The following is a 17085-nucleotide window of genomic DNA, read 5'->3' as shown; positions in this document are numbered from 1 at the left end:
TAGCCAAAAAGGTTACCTATGCTTCTTGTCATAATTGTCAAAAAGTCCTATTTTTTCCACAATGTTTGAAAAATACAGTTTTTGACCTAAAATCTCACACAAAGTAGGCTACATATTATAGGTATGTCTTATGTCCATATGAAAAAAAAATACTTTTTTTCGACAAAATTTCCCAAAAAGGTCTCATTTTTTGCCAAAGTTTCCAAAACGGCTCATTTTCTGCCTACAATGATGTACTTAATAAGTTCTGTTTTCTAATGATGTGGAAAATGTCCTGTTTTTCCTCAAAATTGTCCAAAAAATCTCATTTTCCGCCAAAATTTTCAAATATTCTTAATTTTGCCAAAACTGCCTAAAAGATCACTTTTTTCTAAAATGTTTGAAAAATTCCGATTTCTGACAAAATTGACAAGACAAGACCATTCTCTCTTCAAAATGTTATAAAACATTTAGTTTTCAGTTCATAAATAGGTACGTAATTAAAAAAAAAAAATCAACTCTTTGCTAAAATTGTTCCAGAAACTCGAATTTTTCACCACAGTTGCCAAGAAGTCCGAATTTGTGCATAAATTTCCAAATAGGTTAAATTTCTTGCCAAAGTTAAAAATTGCAAAAAATCCTATTTTCTACAAAATTGCCAAAAAAATTTGTTTTCGACTCAACATTTTCAAAAAAAAAATTTTCGTTTTGTGCCAAAATTGTCGAAAGGGTCTTCCACCTGAAATGCCATAAAAATGTACCTTTTTCTGTCTAGGTCTAGATTGCCATGAAAATTCTGTTTTCTGGTCACGTGAAAGAAGTCTGGTTGTTGGCCAATTCGGTTAAAAGAGTAGAAAGTCCTTATTTTTGAAAATTAGTTACTTAAAAACAAAATAAAATTCTAAAACATACCAATTTATTATAACACAAACACAATTACCAACATCAAAAAAACACAATCTTAAACTAAGACTAGCGATTTTTAGCTGCTATTGGTTGTGGAGTAGGTCCACTGGCATAGAATGTATTTTGAACAAATGTTTTTGGTTGTGGTCTGGACCCACTAGCATAATATGTATTTTGAACATTTCCTGGAGGCATTTGTTGCGGATCATAGTAGATAGGAATATTATTTGGTGGCGGTTGAGCAAAAACAGGAACAGGAACTGGTCCTGGACCTGGTCCAGGACCCGGAGCAAGACCAGGAGCTGGCCCAGGACCTATTTGATATTGCTGATTATAAATTGGTATGCTACTAGGAGGCGGCTGGATGTAAGTAGGAACATTTGGAGGTGCAGGAGCATCATAAATAGGTATATTGGCCGGATAAGGTTGATTAACAACTGGTTGCAAAGCCAAAGGGGGTAGTCCTTGTTGACCAGGAGCAAAACCTTGTTGACCAGGTGGAAATGCATCTTGAAGCTGAGGAATTGCCTGCTGACCATCTTGACCAGGGGGAAACGCTTGTTGATCAAATGCTTGGAAATGTGAAGGTGGTTGAGCTGGGATATTTTCCGGATATGGTTGTTGTAATTGCTGGTTGACTGCAGGTGCGAAGGGTGGTTGATTGGGATACAAGTCCAAAGGCTGCTGCTTTGCATATAATTCTTGGGGTGGAGGTAGTGTTACATCCTGGTATTTGACTTGGTAAGGAGGAGGTTGATATTGATTAAATACTCCAGTAACCTGCATTGGTTTATCTCGTATAACATCGGATATAGCACTGGGTTCAGGAGGACTGAATAAACTAGGATCTAATCCAGATTTCAAAAGACGCTCTTGGTATGACCTTTGCACTTCTTGAGGCGATGGTCGGTGATATTTATGGTATAAGGGGGATTTGGGACCATGTTGGCCCACAGTAATGACTGCAGATTGTAGAATTTGAGTTTGAGGTGAGCCAACACCATCTAGATTAGCCTGTAAAGGAATATTAAAAGGTATAATGCAATGTTTGACACAAAGTTGAAGTGATCATCTCTGATAAGGTTTACCTCTTGCCGATTATTCAGACTTTTCAAGCTATTGTCTTGGTTTGGATTTATTGCTTGGTTTCCTACATCACCATTGGATACAACTTCAATGTGTGGTTGTGTAGCTGGTTGATTGGGCAGTTGTTGTGGTTGAAACTGGAAATAATGATTGGCAGCGGAAGCTTGTGATCCTGGTTCACCAACTTCTGGGTATTCCCTGTAAATTAGCAAAGGTAGATTTTCAAAAAAATTTTATTGTCAGGATAGCCTACTACAAGAAATACTGTTGGTGATACAGTTGGCCATATTTGAGGGCATGTTCATTGTTTTCCAGGAAATTGGCCCTCCCTCTCACACCATGTTTTCTGTGAAATCTAACTTTGAAGGAAAAACAGATAGAGGGGTAAAAAAGAAAAATTCTAAACCTTTCAAATATGGACAACCCTAATTACTACTCATTCCTACCTAACATGTATCCTTGTGCCAAATTGGCGGCTGATCTGCAACAGGGGCCTACCAGGGTGCTGGAACCCACCGTCCATCTATTCCATCTCAATTTTGACAACTCGTTGATTTACTTATTAATGTAAAGCAGACTAGGACAACCCCTATTGACAAAATTAAGTATGCATGAAAACAGGCATGTAGATGCGTATGTGTGAATTTGGACTTTTTTTTTAAAAAAAAACATGTGATTCAGCCTGCGAATAGCATGTGTAAAAGCAATGTTAAAGAATGTAAAATGAAAAAAAAAATTAAAAAAATTGCCCCAGGTGGGGATTGCACCCAGGAAACGCGCAGTTTCTGTTTTTCCGTGTTACCTAACCCACTCGGCCACTTTGCTGCTTGCAAAGAAAGGAGTTACTTCCACATAAATGTTTGTGCGTTATGAACTTATTAAATTTTTAAATTTTTAAATTTTTCTCCCAAGTCTAAAAAGTGCAAACATTTATAGGGAAATAACTCCACTCTTCGCAAGCAGTGGAGTGGCCAAGTGAGTTAGGTAATGCAGAAAAACAAAAACTACATGACCCGGGTTCAATCTCAGCCAAGGGGAAAATGTTTTCAATTGTTTTTTCATTCTATCTTCTTCAACATTACTTATGCTATTCACAGGCTGAATCACATGATTTTTTTGAAAAAAGTACAAATTTACACATGCTTGTGCTATGCATAAAAGCATGCGTTTTAGCATGCTGTCGCATAATTTTTGTCGATAGGGAATACAAGAGTGCCTTGCCTAACCAAGCCTGTGAATCCACCTTGTATGTGCTATATATATTGTTGTGCTATATTACTATTTACGTTGTATATCTACCGTGCTTGAAACTACGAGGGTCGTATACAAACTAAGGTTCCCTATTTTTTTCTCAATGATGAAATAAGATAAAGTAAAAAACTGATATATATTCAGAAACTACATTCTTTCAGCTATTTTTTGACATAATTACTTAAATGATTAACGCATTTTGTCACATCTTGATGTGAGTTTTAAAAGATCTCCTCCACAAAATTTGCATCCAACCCCATAAGGCACACAATTTTTAAAATTGCTATTTTTCCCCGCTATGTGCTGAATAAGTGCGAATAACGCATGTAATTCACCAGTAAATCACCCTCCAAATCAGATACAGTGATTTTGAAGTTCTTTCTGACCATTTTAGCCTAAGTGCATCTGCCAGCCCAGAGAGGTGACCTGGGTGCCTTTTTGACTTTCAACTTTATGGCCCTTTCACGGACCAAAGACCACCACTTACGGACATGTTGAACACTTGTACCCTTACATCCATACCTCTGGGTCAACTGTGGATGAATTTCAGTTGGGGGTTTGCCGTCAAATTTCAAAAATTGGGTGATAATGTGAGGCACACCTTAGGACGGCCGTTTTAAAAAGTTCTCATGGTTAAACGCACACTACATGAGTTGCTGAAACGCTAGAAACGTGGTATTGGTCTTAAAAGAAGCACAAAGGATGTCTCTTTACACCTTCAAAATCTCATTCATTTTGGTTGAAACCAAGTGCCGTGGTAAAATAGGGAACCTTAGTTTGTATACAACCCTCGTAATATACATTTTGAAGCGTTTCAGATACTCTTTTTTAAGTAATATTGTGGAATGGTGTCTTTCGTAGCAGTACTAACAAACTTTCCCCTTCTGCCTGGAGACAAGACACCACTGGTCAGTAGCCACCGAGTGGGGTCCCCTGCTCCTGACCATCTCTGCTGTGAACCTGATCAGGATTCATGCAGGCTCCTTTCTGTCCTAGTTTAAGATTGTATGTTTTATATTTGTGACGCTCTGAGCGATACCATACCATAAGTCGGAAAACTTTTTTTTGAGATAATCGCGTTTTCATGGAAAAAGTCAGAAAATATCAAAAAAAAATTTTTTGTCGATTCATATACTATGAAGCCTATACTTTGGAATGGGTGTACCCACCGATCTCAAACACGTCGTTTTAGTGGTGAAAACCCGGTTTTAAGAAAGTGCTTTTCATAAAAAAAAGTCGAAAAAAAAAAAAATATTATGATGTAAAACCATTAAAAGATGAAGAAAATCAAAAAAAAAAAAAAAAAAAAAAATTAAAAATGTTACAAAAATAACCCAAACTTTTAAAAACGTTTTTCTCAGAATTTTGGTTTTTGAATTTCAAAAAATACGCAACTTTGAAATTTTGCAAATTTGTCAGATTTTAATATTTTGAAAATCTGTTTGCACCATTGAAAAGAGGAAGAAAAACACTACCAGAAACCACAATAAAACGAAAAAAATTTTTGCCGACATATGGTATGGTATCGCTCAGAGCGTCACATTTATTGAAAAAAGAAAAGAATGTGCAAATGTATTAATATGTCAGGGACGTTTGAAGTGGGACTTGTAGTGATGGTGTGAATGGCTTTTTTCAGAGAGGCGTGTGTGGGGGTGGGGAGTGCAAGGTTTTGTGAGAGATCTTAGTAGGTATCTTATGTTTGCCAGGGTCACTTGCTTGAAGCTTGCTTCAACTACACCCCTTCCACAAAAAAAAAATACCTACCTATATCCTTTATCATCTGATACATAATGCATAACTTGCAGAGAACCTTTTGGATCCAACATTGCATATCCTCCTGATACACTCCCATTAGGATGCCTTTGCTGATGATGATATTGTAATCCAGCTTTCACATTTAAATTAGGCCCTTGACTACTCTTATGATCACTTGAATTGTTATTGATAGTTCGTTTATTGCGATTGCCATTTTCATTATCAGCGATTATTTCAGTATTGGTGATAACAGTCTCTTCAGTCTTTATATCCTCAGTTACACTACGTTTTATTTTCCTAAATATCGGATCTTCAGGTTCAAGATGGATCATATACTTGATGGGTACCTATCAAAAAATTGCATATATAGGTAACTCAGTAATATTGGCTAAATTGCATGTATGTATTATTGAAGTGTTAAGAAGTAGGTACCTAATCGATGAATGAACTCACAGAAAAAATATCTGAACGTATGTCCAACCATTTTTGTACTTTTGATTCAGAATTGGTAATCACACAGTTGGTGAATAAGAGTAGAAATATTACAATTATGACCATCTGAAAACAAATTAAATTTTTTTAAACAACATTATAGAGGCTCTCATTTAGTAAGTTCAAATTTTATCACTCCCAATGGCTAGATCAGTTCATCCCACCACCCAAAAAAAAAAACAAGATCCAAAAATTTTATCTCAAAACATTGATTTTAACCTTTGCTCCAAGGTCCCTAAACATATTCAAAACGTTCTTTCTTTTCTAGCATTATGATTCAAAAATGTCATTTTTTACTTCAAAATCCAAAAATAGAGTGGTCATGGAGGGAGATGTGCCCCGATCCCCCTCTTCCTGATGACCAGTCAGGATCATAATGAAGCAAGTAGGTATACACATATTTTGACATCTTGAATTTAGAAAAAGTCCCTTTTAAATTATTATAATGCTAATAAATATAAAATAAAAAGTTTTTGCATATGTATAGCCTACACCTTAGATATTCAAGCACCTATATCTAGTCACTTGATAGTGAAATTTTACACCATTAATAATTGATAGGTATAATAAGCATCTTACCTATAACAAATGAATTTTTGTATCAACGAAACAAAAATCATCCAATTGAAATTCTCATGACACTGTGGTAATTATTTTCACATTATCACACAATAATAATAATAAATTTATACAGTTTATCAGTTAATATTTCAACTTGAAGGTATTAACAGAACGCATGTTTTAATTGTCAGATAATAACTAAATAATATTCAGCAATATCGGACTTTCTAACATCACACGATCTGCAAGGTCATTAGTAAGAAAAATCCACTATAAGTGTGCAATTGTTCACGCTCTTGTATCCAATGAACCGATCACAATATGTAGATATAGGCCTATAAGGTATAACATACCTAACAAATCTATCTAGACTATGCCTTTATGTCAAAGAAGAAATTGTACTTACATGTATGATTTTTGGATCAGGAACGATGATCAAGTTTTACCTATGTTCATTAAATGTGGATACTCTCCCAAGCGTAGCCTAATGTTGTCTATCTTGTTAAAATTCTAATGAAGCGTGAGATTCGAATTTTTTGCTGTTTTATCAAGTATATGGGTGTTGGAGTGGAAAATGAAGAATTTTCTTTATCCTTGGTTGAAGACAATGTGTTCAATTCCAATTAAATGAAAAAAATGTAATCATTTGATAACATTATGAGCATCGAATTTGAATTTTAGTGGTTTTTGGATTTTTTTATCAAACATGTGTAAAATTCTATTAAAAAATTGATGAAAATAGTTAGGTAGGTAACACTGTTCCAAAATTTTCAAAATTAACAATTGGTGTCCTTTTTTTCAAAATTTTGAAAAAATCAAAAAAAAATTAAAGAATACTCGTAGTATTTTCTTGTTTGTAATTCGAAAAAAAAATGGTCTAATAATTGTAGGTAAACAGAGAATAGTGCATTGTAATGAATTTGGTCTATTTTTTAAAAAATAATCACATTAAATTGAGCCTGTGGCTTATACGTAAACGCCTGCTGTACTTTCCATCTTTCAATTAGGTACCTATTTCGTTCTCCTTGAACCAGACTAGACCAATACAACAGTTGAGTCAAAGACCTATCTTGCCCATTGTACAACATCTAATAGGTATGCACACCAACTGACTGCAATGATCATTCAAGTGTAACCAATCACAGATACCCAAGTGATGATTATGCGATTAATTATGGGAAAACAAACGAAAGAAAAAGGCACATGATTAATTTCATGTTTAATAGAGCGAATAAATACGTAGGTACAACGATAGTAATCAACAATTATACCACATTCAAAATTTATCTAATTAAGTACATATGTACTTATTGTAATTTTACCTATCTACCTAGATTGAAGAAAGGTAATATAATACTCGCGTTTGAATTACAGGAAAAAATGTTCGCGACTTGAAGACCAGAATCCAACATTTTTTATAACGCTCAATAAATCTGAGCTCCTTTTTTTTTTGAAATTTTTACCATTTTGCTCAATGCTCACGCCTGATCAGATTTGAATGAATTTGATCGGATCGGAGGATTTGGAAAAGAAGGCTTCTCTCACCTTCCCCTTCTCTAAAGCTGGAAAGTTCTGTGAAAAGAATGGTTTATTGAGAAGCAGAGGATGTAGAGAGATCAATTTTGTTCAAATACAGATTGAAAAAAAAGAACTTAGGGTCCTCGAGACACCAACAGAGCCACAGGACCCTCATGTTTAATCAAATAAATAATATTTTCAATTTTTAAAAACAAATTTGTGCGAGCTTTTACTTTTCACCTGAAAAAACAATGGTTTTTTTACTTCTCGAAACAAGCTTTTGCCTTCGTTTCGCTCAGGTCTGTTTGCTTTTCATTTTCAAAATTAAATTTTCAAAAATTCAATACTCAAAAATCTAAAATTTTACGAGTCAAAAAAATGAACAAAGTTTTTGAAAATATTATTTTTTAAGTACTTCTTAAAATACGAATTTTCGAACACTTTTCCCCTCGTTTCGCTCGGGTCAATTTCTACTTGTAAAAAGGTCCATATTTGAAACCTCTAAAAATTCAATGGAAAAAATAACAATTTTTAATGAGCCTTAATGTCATTTCATCTCCCATTTTATTTTAGGAACTCATCATTTTATTCGGCAAAATTGGCATTTTTTTTCTCATACCGATAGGTAAATTTTCAGTCACTCTTCCACCTCCTGAAAAATCTCTAGTTTTGTTCCTGTCAGTTTGACTTATTATTTGTGAAATTGAATATAAAAGCAAAAACAAAAAGTTTCACAAATAGCATTCAAGTATCCATAACCTGAAAAAAACAGGAGGAGGAAATTCTAAGGAGGGAAGGGGATAAAATTTCCAGGGCTTGATTCAGTGCATCCGCCTTGGTACCCATTCGACCCAGTCCACGTCTAGGTCCATTTTGGCTTCAATTTAGAGCCCCCAGCTCCAGCAATTGGTAGTTAACTTTTCTCCAGAAATTTCTAATCGCTGAATGATATCACGAATTTAATGAGTTCAGTGTTTTAAATTTATTCAGAGCAGGTTATTTGCACCTACATGAATGAAAAGTGAATTTTTTTCGAGTTGAATCTCCTTGAATTTTAAATAAGTGAATTCCAGAATCAGCCATTATTTTGGAAAATTGCTCGAAATTTTCTATATAACTCTTAAAGTTGACTCCTCAAATTGGCTGCAACCATTTTCCAGCTGATCTGGAACTCATTACCTACTTTAGAAAATCACTCGAAATTTCCTATAACTCTGGAAGTTGACTCCTCAAATTGGCTGTAACCATTTTCGAGCTGATCTGGAACCTCTAGCAAAAGTTTAAATTTTTCCAGCGTTCTGATTAATTACCTACTTACATATAAAAAGTTATGCTAAAATGATGGTCGATTACAATGAATTTTGAACTCTGAAGCGATTAGAAATTGGCAGAGAAAAAGATGACATCCGATAATGAAGGACACCTCACACCTCTGATTATTTTTTGTACCTAACTAAAACTCTGGCGGTAAACGGTGTTTCACATGGTGAGTTATTCCATACAACGAGTCTCTAAATGTTGGTCGGAAAACGTGCGTAGACGTTTTACCTAGTAGGAAAAACAGCTCCAGTCTCCACCATTACCAAATAGCCTTCATGGTCCATTTCAATTTGTTAAATATTATGCAACGAGCAATGTTCGACTGACGTGAGAATGACACAGTTTTGCGACTACAACGCTCCAGAATGCACATACCTAGTAACACATAGTCAGAGTTGTCCCGTTAATCATTTTCATAGTTTGTCAGCGCATAATTCGTTTTGACATAATGGACCATTCACGCGGACTGTATCTACCTACTCGTACATACTTATTTCATCATTTTTTCCATTGATATGTGATTTTTCTACACAGATCGTTTATTTATTTTAACGAAATTACGCACTGAGCAGCTCCTTATAGTTCTCGGCTCAAAATTCTGAAGAGGTGTAAAAATAGCTAGGTACCTATACTTCCACAATTTTAAAAGCTTTGAACGAGAACAAAGCTCAAAAAAATAATCGTAATTTTTTTGTCTTTTTCATATTATATTGTCGTAAAATTACAAGTGCATTTTTAAGTAATTAAATATTTTCCATGGAAAAAAAAATTGAATAAAAATTACGAGTAAAAAGTAAAAAGAAATAATTTATTGTACTCCACTATCGGTAGGCATTTTTGCGCAGTGATTACGAAGACTTCATCATTTGTGCCTTTGTCTTGGGGTTTTTGGTTCAAGCAAAATCGTCCATAGCTTCTCCTACTTTTCTATACGTGGTGAAAAATTCTAATAGATTGCATACTGGTCCGCGAGAAAATCCGTTGTGGTATTTTCCTTTCTTATTTCTCAAATATGGGTAACGCTTGTAGTTCAACATCTCGTTAGTTGTTATATTCATGCAAGCGTGTAAAAGCTACAAAATATAGAGACGTGATTTAATTAGATAATTAATTAATTTTATTATCAGTACCTATGGCTCTACAATTATTGTGATGGAGCAATATTGGGGAACTAAATTCTTACCGAAATGGCTGTCCTGACCCAGCTAAAACATACCATAATAATGGACTGTATGAGAGATAAGATTAACAACCATTCGAAACCGGCAGAGGTTATGCAATATACGCTGAAGTATACGCTAAATGTGCTGTTTATGGCCAGACATAGAAGGAAGATGAAGAAACAAGTTCTGTAAAATAAGCATATTGATTTCAATTGGTTAAAAATTTGATGAGAGATTTCAAGATTTTATATTATTTTTGTTGGATCAGCCAAAGGAAAAGTTATTGGATCTGAGATCCAATCAAATCTCCTCTGAGATAATTACCTACCTATTTTTAATTCCAACGCAGTTATTAATAAATGGGCAATGGTGATCAAAATAAGCTACACAGCGATTGCATATGCGACAGTGCTTTGATCTCAAAGGTCTAATACAATGACAAGTATGGCAAAGTTGAGAGAAAGGTATGAATTGCTTTTTGTTTTTCTCATCGAATGGAATCTAAAACACAATGAAACAGAAAAAATGCAATATTTGAACCATTTTAAAAGGCTTTGAAAATAAGTATACCTACCCCACGAATGATCTGAGAGTAATTATCGGTATTGGTTGGTAAATAACCCGGATCTCTTTTGACAGACAGCAACCAACTGATCCACATCATGGTGTTCCAATAAAAGAAGCAGTAATGCACTCCACTGAGAGCATTCCACGTTAATGGGATACACTGTGAATCAATCAATCAAATTATCACAATACCTTGTGAGAAGATGAGGGATCAGAATGATGAAAATTAAAAACACTTACTCGTAAAAAATACATCGGATAACACCATAAAAATATTGAACCAATGAATAAAAACAATGGTCCTTTGCTGTTCCCTTTTCCGAATCCTTGGCACACAGCATTCCTGAATCAAGATATTCTTGTTATAGTACATAGCTTTATATAAATATCTAGGTACCAACTTATTATAGGTAAGACTTCAAAAAAAAAGTTTAATTTTGACCAAATTCATAGGAGACCATCATTTTAAGGTGAAAGTAACTCAGAATAAATTTTAGCGGCGGAGGGGTCCCTGGTGATGGAATATGGGCCCCTAAAAGGAGAGAATTTTCAAAAAAAAAAGTTGTTTTTTGCTCTGGTCCTTTACCAAACCTGTTTTGGAAAAACAATCCGGGTCTGAAAGAATATTTGAGATTTTGAAACATGAGCCATTTTTCCAACAAAAAAATTACCTAATTTAAAAAAATGAATAAATAAATATAAACAGGTTGGGGGGGGGGGCTTTAGCAACAAAAAAAACGCATCTCCTATACTTAAGGCTCAAACTCGGTTGTTTTCTCAACGTTTTTACTTTCTTTCTCAAATTTCCAATAATTTTGATACCTACTTAAGTGAATTATTCGCGAAAATATGCACTATTTTATTCTTTTCCAACTGCCTACACTGCCTTTCAATATTGCGGCTAAAAAGCTTTAATTGCGGCTTGCAATCCCCTGTTTTTTTTTTTTATTGAAGCTATTAAAACTTCGCCTTTTGCAAAAAATAACAAAAAATCTCACATGACTTTTTTCCACGAATTTCCAAAAATAAAGAATTTTTTGGCCAGTGATTGCCAGAAAATCCTACTTTTTGCTAAAGTTGTCAGTCTTTAGCAAAAAAGTCCTGAAAAATTTCACTTTCCAAAAACTGTCAAAAATTCTCGTTTGTGAGCAAAATTTCTACAAAAAATTTCACATCTCCAAGAATTAGCCGGAAAAGTCTGATTTTTTTACCAAAACTGGGAAGCAAGAGTTATTTTTTCTAATTTAACAACTTCTCGCTAAAAGGTTCCTTTTTACCTTTGAAAAAAATCTTTTTCTTTTTCGACAAAAATTGAGAAAAAAATCTATTTTTTTTGCCAAAAATTGTCAGAAATTCTCGGTTTTCCAGAAATTGACCAATTTTTACTTCATCCAAATGTCTAAAAATTTAAAATTGTCTCTTTTTTGTAAAAAAATTTCCCTGACTTTGTTTTTTTGACAAAAATTTTCGTGTTTTAGAAAATTTCACATTTTCAAAAATTAGCAGGAAAAGTCTTTTAACCGAAACAAAAAAATCTCGTTTTTTCGACAAAACCTGCGAAAAAATTCAATTTTTTATCAAGAATTACTCAAAAAAAGTCTTGCTATTTCTTTTGTAAAAAAATTTTCATTTTTTCAAAAATTTACATGAATTTGGTTTTTTTCTGGTGAAAAATTCCACAAAAACTCAATTTTTTCAAAAATTATCCAAGTTGCTTTTTTGACAAAAATATTTGTTTTTTAGCAAAATTGTAACAAAAAATTTCATAAGTATCTTCTCCAAGAATTAGCCGGAAAAGTCTGGTTTTTTACCTAAACAAAAAAATCTTGCTTTTTCATCAAAAACTGCGAAAAAATTCAATTTTTGGTCCAGAACTACCCAAAAGTTTTGCTATTTGCCAAAAATTGTCAAGGTCAAAAATTTGCATAAATTTTTCTTGTTTGGTAAAAAATGTCAAAAAAACTCACTTTTTTCAAAGATTACACAATTTAAGTGACTTTTTTGACAAAAATTCTCGCTTTTGAGCAAAATTTCTAAAAGGTTTCGCCTTTTTAATAAATTACGCAATAGTCTCGCTTTTTTGTGCCAATACATTGCCAAAATTGTCGTTTTTTTTTCAAAAATCCTGGCATTTGACAAAAATTTTTCTCAAGTCTCGCCTTTTTGCCAAAAATTGACATTTTTGCCAGAAATTTGAAAAAATCTCACTCTGTTGCTAAAAACTGTAACAAAGTTCAACTTTTTTACCAAAAAGTGTAGTCGTGATTTTTTAAAATTAGAAACCAAAACATTTCAATGTGAAGTGCTTTTATTTTTTTGGTCATTTTTTTCCACAATAAAATGTTTTTTTCGCGTTTCGTCACTTTTTTGTTACTTTTTCGAGCTTTTTTGGTTGCTTATAAAGTACTTTAAAAAAAAAAGTTTAAGTAAGTAAGTATGAGCTTTAAACTTATACCACTCATATTTCCCTTCCAGAAGGCACCTGAGAAGTTAATATTTTTTCTGATTGACTTACTACAACTTAAACTGGAGGTCTTCATTGCGAATTTGGTCAAAATCACGTTCGACCTTTTTTTCACAATCCGCTCTAAAAAATATCTGAGATGAGTTCAAATATGTAGGAATCATACCATGTTTCAATGACTGGCTGCACAGATTGGTAACGACTTCGTTTTTTAATCTCCTCATGGAGCAGTTTCACTATTTCGAAATGCTGATGGTTTTTAGCCAACATCAAGGGCGTTTTTCCATTTTTATCGCGAATTTCCAAGTTTAACTTCCTCTGCAAAAAATGAATTAAATTTAAAATTCCACAAAAAAACAAAAACAAAAATCATTAGGCCTACAGTAAAAGTGAAATATTTTCAGATACCATTTCACACAGGACCCTGACGCAATACAAATGGCCATGAATGCAAGCCAAATGTAAAGGAGTAGATCCAAAATTATCGACTTTTTGTAAATCAACGCCAGCATTGATAAGTACTCTGATCACGTCTGAATGTCCTGTAACAGAATCATAATCTCTATAGGACTCTAATAATTTTAATCACGGTTACCTATTTGTAAAATCATTTATACCTACAAGCAAACCAAAACACACTATACACGAGCTACAAAAATACACAAAACATTTTACAAACCTTTGTACGTAGCCCAATGAGCCGCAGTATCACCATTACTATCAACTAAATGATGTCTAGCCCCCATTCCTAACAAGAAAACGCACGTATTTATACGACCATAAATGCATGCAGTCATCAAAGGAGTCAGTCCTTTCAAATCGACTGTATTTATATCAACTCCGGCCTTTAAAAATTCCACATGCAGCGTGAAATATAAGTAAATTAACCCGAATTAAACACACAAAGCGTTAAAACCGTAGACCACTTTGACTACATCAGCTATTGGTCCAGTGGCAAATTATCAGAAGTCCCCCCCCCCCAAAAAAAAGAAGCGAGAATCATGCAGTAAATATATTATGTATATTTTTGTTGAAAGGAAAAGTTCATTTTGGTAAAATATCTCAACTTTCAAGTTGGATTAAAATTTTTGAAAAATTTCGAAATCCAATGAGTTGAAATTTTGGAAAATTTGATTGTAAATTAAAATTTTGAATCCTCCACAACCGCACTCCTTTGAATACCAAAAAATCGATGACGAATTTGAATGCAGTTTACTTGCATTTTGCCACTGGACTATATAAGTAAGTAAACGTGGTCAGCTTTCAAAAGCTACGTAATAACATAGGCCTAACACAATAGGCAAGTCAACGATCAATAAACAGTGAGATATTTACATGAAGTAGTAAAGCAACTATTCGAGAATGGCCTTTTCTGCAAGCCCAGTGTATTGGTTTTGGTCCTTGGGTACCGAAGCATGATAAATTTACTGGTACATGTTTCTCTACCAAAAATTGTACAAGTTTAAAATTGCCATTTAGAGCTGCCCAGTGAGCTACGGTGTAACCCCATTCGTCGCGAATGTTTAGAATTTCAGCTCCGCATTCTTGTACGATTAATTCTAATTCGTTTATGTTCCTGCAAATAGAAGATAGCCTACTAGTTGTAATATTAAAATAGGTACGTATCAAGTACGAATAGGTAAGTCTTTTTGAATGTGCTTACCCTTCTTTAACGTAAGCGAATAGAGTATCCGAGATATCAGATATCACATCGGGAAAGCCAGCTTTTTCAACTTCCATTATCAACGCGATATTAACTGTAGGGTTGCTTGAACTGAGAATTATTGATCGGCTGGTAGGTGCACCGTTTCCATGGACATTTTTCGTAAAATACTCACGAAACTTTTTACTACCGTTTTTTAGATTAAAATTAAAATTTTATTAGATACAAAAATCTTATCTTTTGAAAACTTTGATAATTGTATATTTTTTAGATAAAGAAAGGGATGAAAACGAAAACGAAAGCACAGATAAAGATAAGCGGATTGCAACAATGCCAGGAGATGGACGGCGCAAAAACGGTAAAATAAGGGTAAAAAGGAGTAAAAGCACAGGGTTTTTCTCTGAAAAGTGAAAATTCACCATATTTACTAGTGAAAGTAAAAAACTTGAATTCGAAAGATTCAAAGTTGTGGTCGAGGAGAATTGAATTTCCAATCGTCAGTGTGTCTGTAGTAAGTATTCGTATTTTCTCAAAAATCTTTATTTTTGAAATATTTGCAAAAAAAAACCTGAAATTTTGGAAAGGAATAGAACGACTGAAACTTTATGGATCTGTGAAATCTGGATTAAAAGAATCTTCTGGACCAAAGTTGAAGAAAAAATGAGGGTTAAGGTGAATTCTTCTACTCTGCCTCTCGAAATCAAATTTTCAAAATATTTCACCCTTGCTCCGCTCAGGGCCAATTTATTCCTTGTTTTAAAATTTAAAAATTCACATTATTTTGGGCTCCCAAAAATCCAAACCAGAAAATGAAAATTTTTATAAGTCGTATTAATATGGATATCAATTGGCAAAATTGGTATTGTTTCTCCTGTATCAGTCGGCAAATTTACAGTCGAATCCCCTCCCCTTTCCCCCTCTCCCGCTCAAAAACCGTCTATATAATTTGTCCCTAGAAATGTGGAAAAATAATATTTTTCTCAGGCTCGCATTGGCTCTCGATGGCAATGTGCATGGAAGTTGGGTACACCATCGAGAAACTTGTCAAGAAAGTTTTAGACCCCCCACCCTCTCCTTGAGATACGAGTATCCTCCTTTTTGTAAGATAGCTATATAATTTTTTTTCTCAGCCCCATGTGACCCGATTTTCTCAATTTTTCAGTATGTTGACTACACCTATAAGGGGCATCTCCATAAAAATTCACACCCCCTCACTTCAAATTTTTTCTTACAAGTCCCAAATGATGTTTTTCAGTTTTGTTGCTTTTTTTTAACAATAATAATGATTCAACATGAAAATGCGAGCAAAATTTTGAATCATGTTTTTGACCCCTGAAAAACATGAATTTTTGAGAAAAATGGAGTGGACTGTACTCAAACAATTTTTAAAAAACATGCGAAGGGTTCAAAATGGGGTCATGTGTGGGGAAATTGTTCTTAACGAATACGGTGTCGTTTTCATATGAATGGACCCTCCTGAACATGAATATTATGTTTTAAGATTTGGTGCTACACTCACCCAATTCCAGTCGAATTTCGGCGTTGCCCTCTCCCCTCCATAACTTTGAGTAAAAAATACGAACTGTTGTAGAATTTATAATTATCCAAAAGTGATTTTTTGTCACATCAAAATTGGTTGAAATATCACGAAAAATTCAAATATTTCGACGAAAATATATTTTGAGCATTTTTGAAAAATTTTGAGCTCGGAATTAGGTAGGTAAGTTAATGATTTTTTGAATTTTTGCAAGAGGTGCTATGAGACGTATCAAAATAGGTTAAAATTTCACGAAAAATTTAAATATTACTATCAAAAGTATTATGAAAGTTTTTGAGAAATTTCCAGCTCTACATTGGGTCAGGATTTTTGAGAGCTTTCACATTACCCATTCAGAAAGTAAAAAATTTCCATCGATTTTTTTTTAATATTTTTGAAAAATTGCAACTTTAAATTTGGAAAAGCAAATTGAATTTTAAATTCAGAAATGAAGTCGAGCGAATAAAATTAGTTTTTTTCACCAAATTCCAATTTTTAAATTATTTCCAAATATGGAGCGTATAGTTACCCGGAAAATTACCCATATTTTTGACTCAAAATCCTTCAAAAAATGTATTTGGTTACTTTTGAATAATTTTGCAACAGTTCGGTTCATTTCCACAAGAAATTTGGATTGGGTGGGTGGGTGGGTGGGGGGGGGGTTATATAAGATAGGGTACAAACCAAATTTTTACTTTTTTTTTGTTTGCACGTTTTGGAACAATAAATTTTTCAATTTTTCATTTTTTTTCAAAAATGAAATCACTTGATATTTTTTTTTATTTGAACGGGTACGAAAAAATTTCTAAAATATACGCTTAAA

The 17085-nt window shown here is 33.7% G+C and overlaps 2 protein-coding genes across 4 annotated transcripts; both read right to left on the bottom strand.

Moving 5' to 3' along the window:
- Positions 1-884: 884 nt before the first annotated feature.
- LOC135838671 (uncharacterized) lies at positions 885-6525 on the bottom strand. Of its 3 annotated transcripts, none has more exons than XM_065354516.1 (5): positions 6437-6525; positions 5431-5535; positions 4987-5324; positions 1974-2169; positions 885-1899 (listed from the first exon to the last, which is right to left on the bottom strand). In XM_065354516.1, exons 2-5 carry the CDS (start codon positions 5533-5535, stop codon positions 952-954), a joined length of 1587 nt encoding a protein of 528 aa, XP_065210588.1. In that variant the 5' UTR covers positions 6437-6525; the 3' UTR covers positions 885-951. The 3 variants fall into 3 exon arrangements, with proteins under 3 accessions (XP_065210588.1, XP_065210511.1, XP_065210664.1); XM_065354439.1 differs by lacking the exon at positions 6437-6525 and adding an exon at positions 6049-6232; XM_065354592.1 differs by lacking the exon at positions 6437-6525 and having other exon boundaries at positions 5410-5530.
- Positions 6526-9548: 3023 nt separating this feature from the next.
- Patsas (patsas) lies at positions 9549-15059 on the bottom strand. Its single transcript, XM_065354324.1, has 10 exons — positions 14726-15059; positions 14398-14638; positions 13742-13907; positions 13471-13604; positions 13229-13380; positions 10839-10941; positions 10606-10758; positions 10360-10532; positions 10052-10217; positions 9549-9941 (listed from the first exon to the last, which is right to left on the bottom strand). Exons 1-10 carry the CDS (start codon positions 14800-14802, stop codon positions 9762-9764), a joined length of 1545 nt encoding a protein of 514 aa, XP_065210396.1. The 5' UTR covers positions 14803-15059; the 3' UTR covers positions 9549-9761.
- Between the last annotated feature and the right edge of the window lie 2026 nt (positions 15060-17085).

Source organism: Planococcus citri, chromosome 1, assembly GCF_950023065.1.
Source record: "Planococcus citri chromosome 1, ihPlaCitr1.1, whole genome shotgun sequence".
Taxonomy (NCBI): domain Eukaryota; kingdom Metazoa; phylum Arthropoda; class Insecta; order Hemiptera; family Pseudococcidae; genus Planococcus; species Planococcus citri.
Note: the sequence above shows the minus strand (reverse complement) of the source record. Positions and strands in the feature narration are given on the sequence as shown.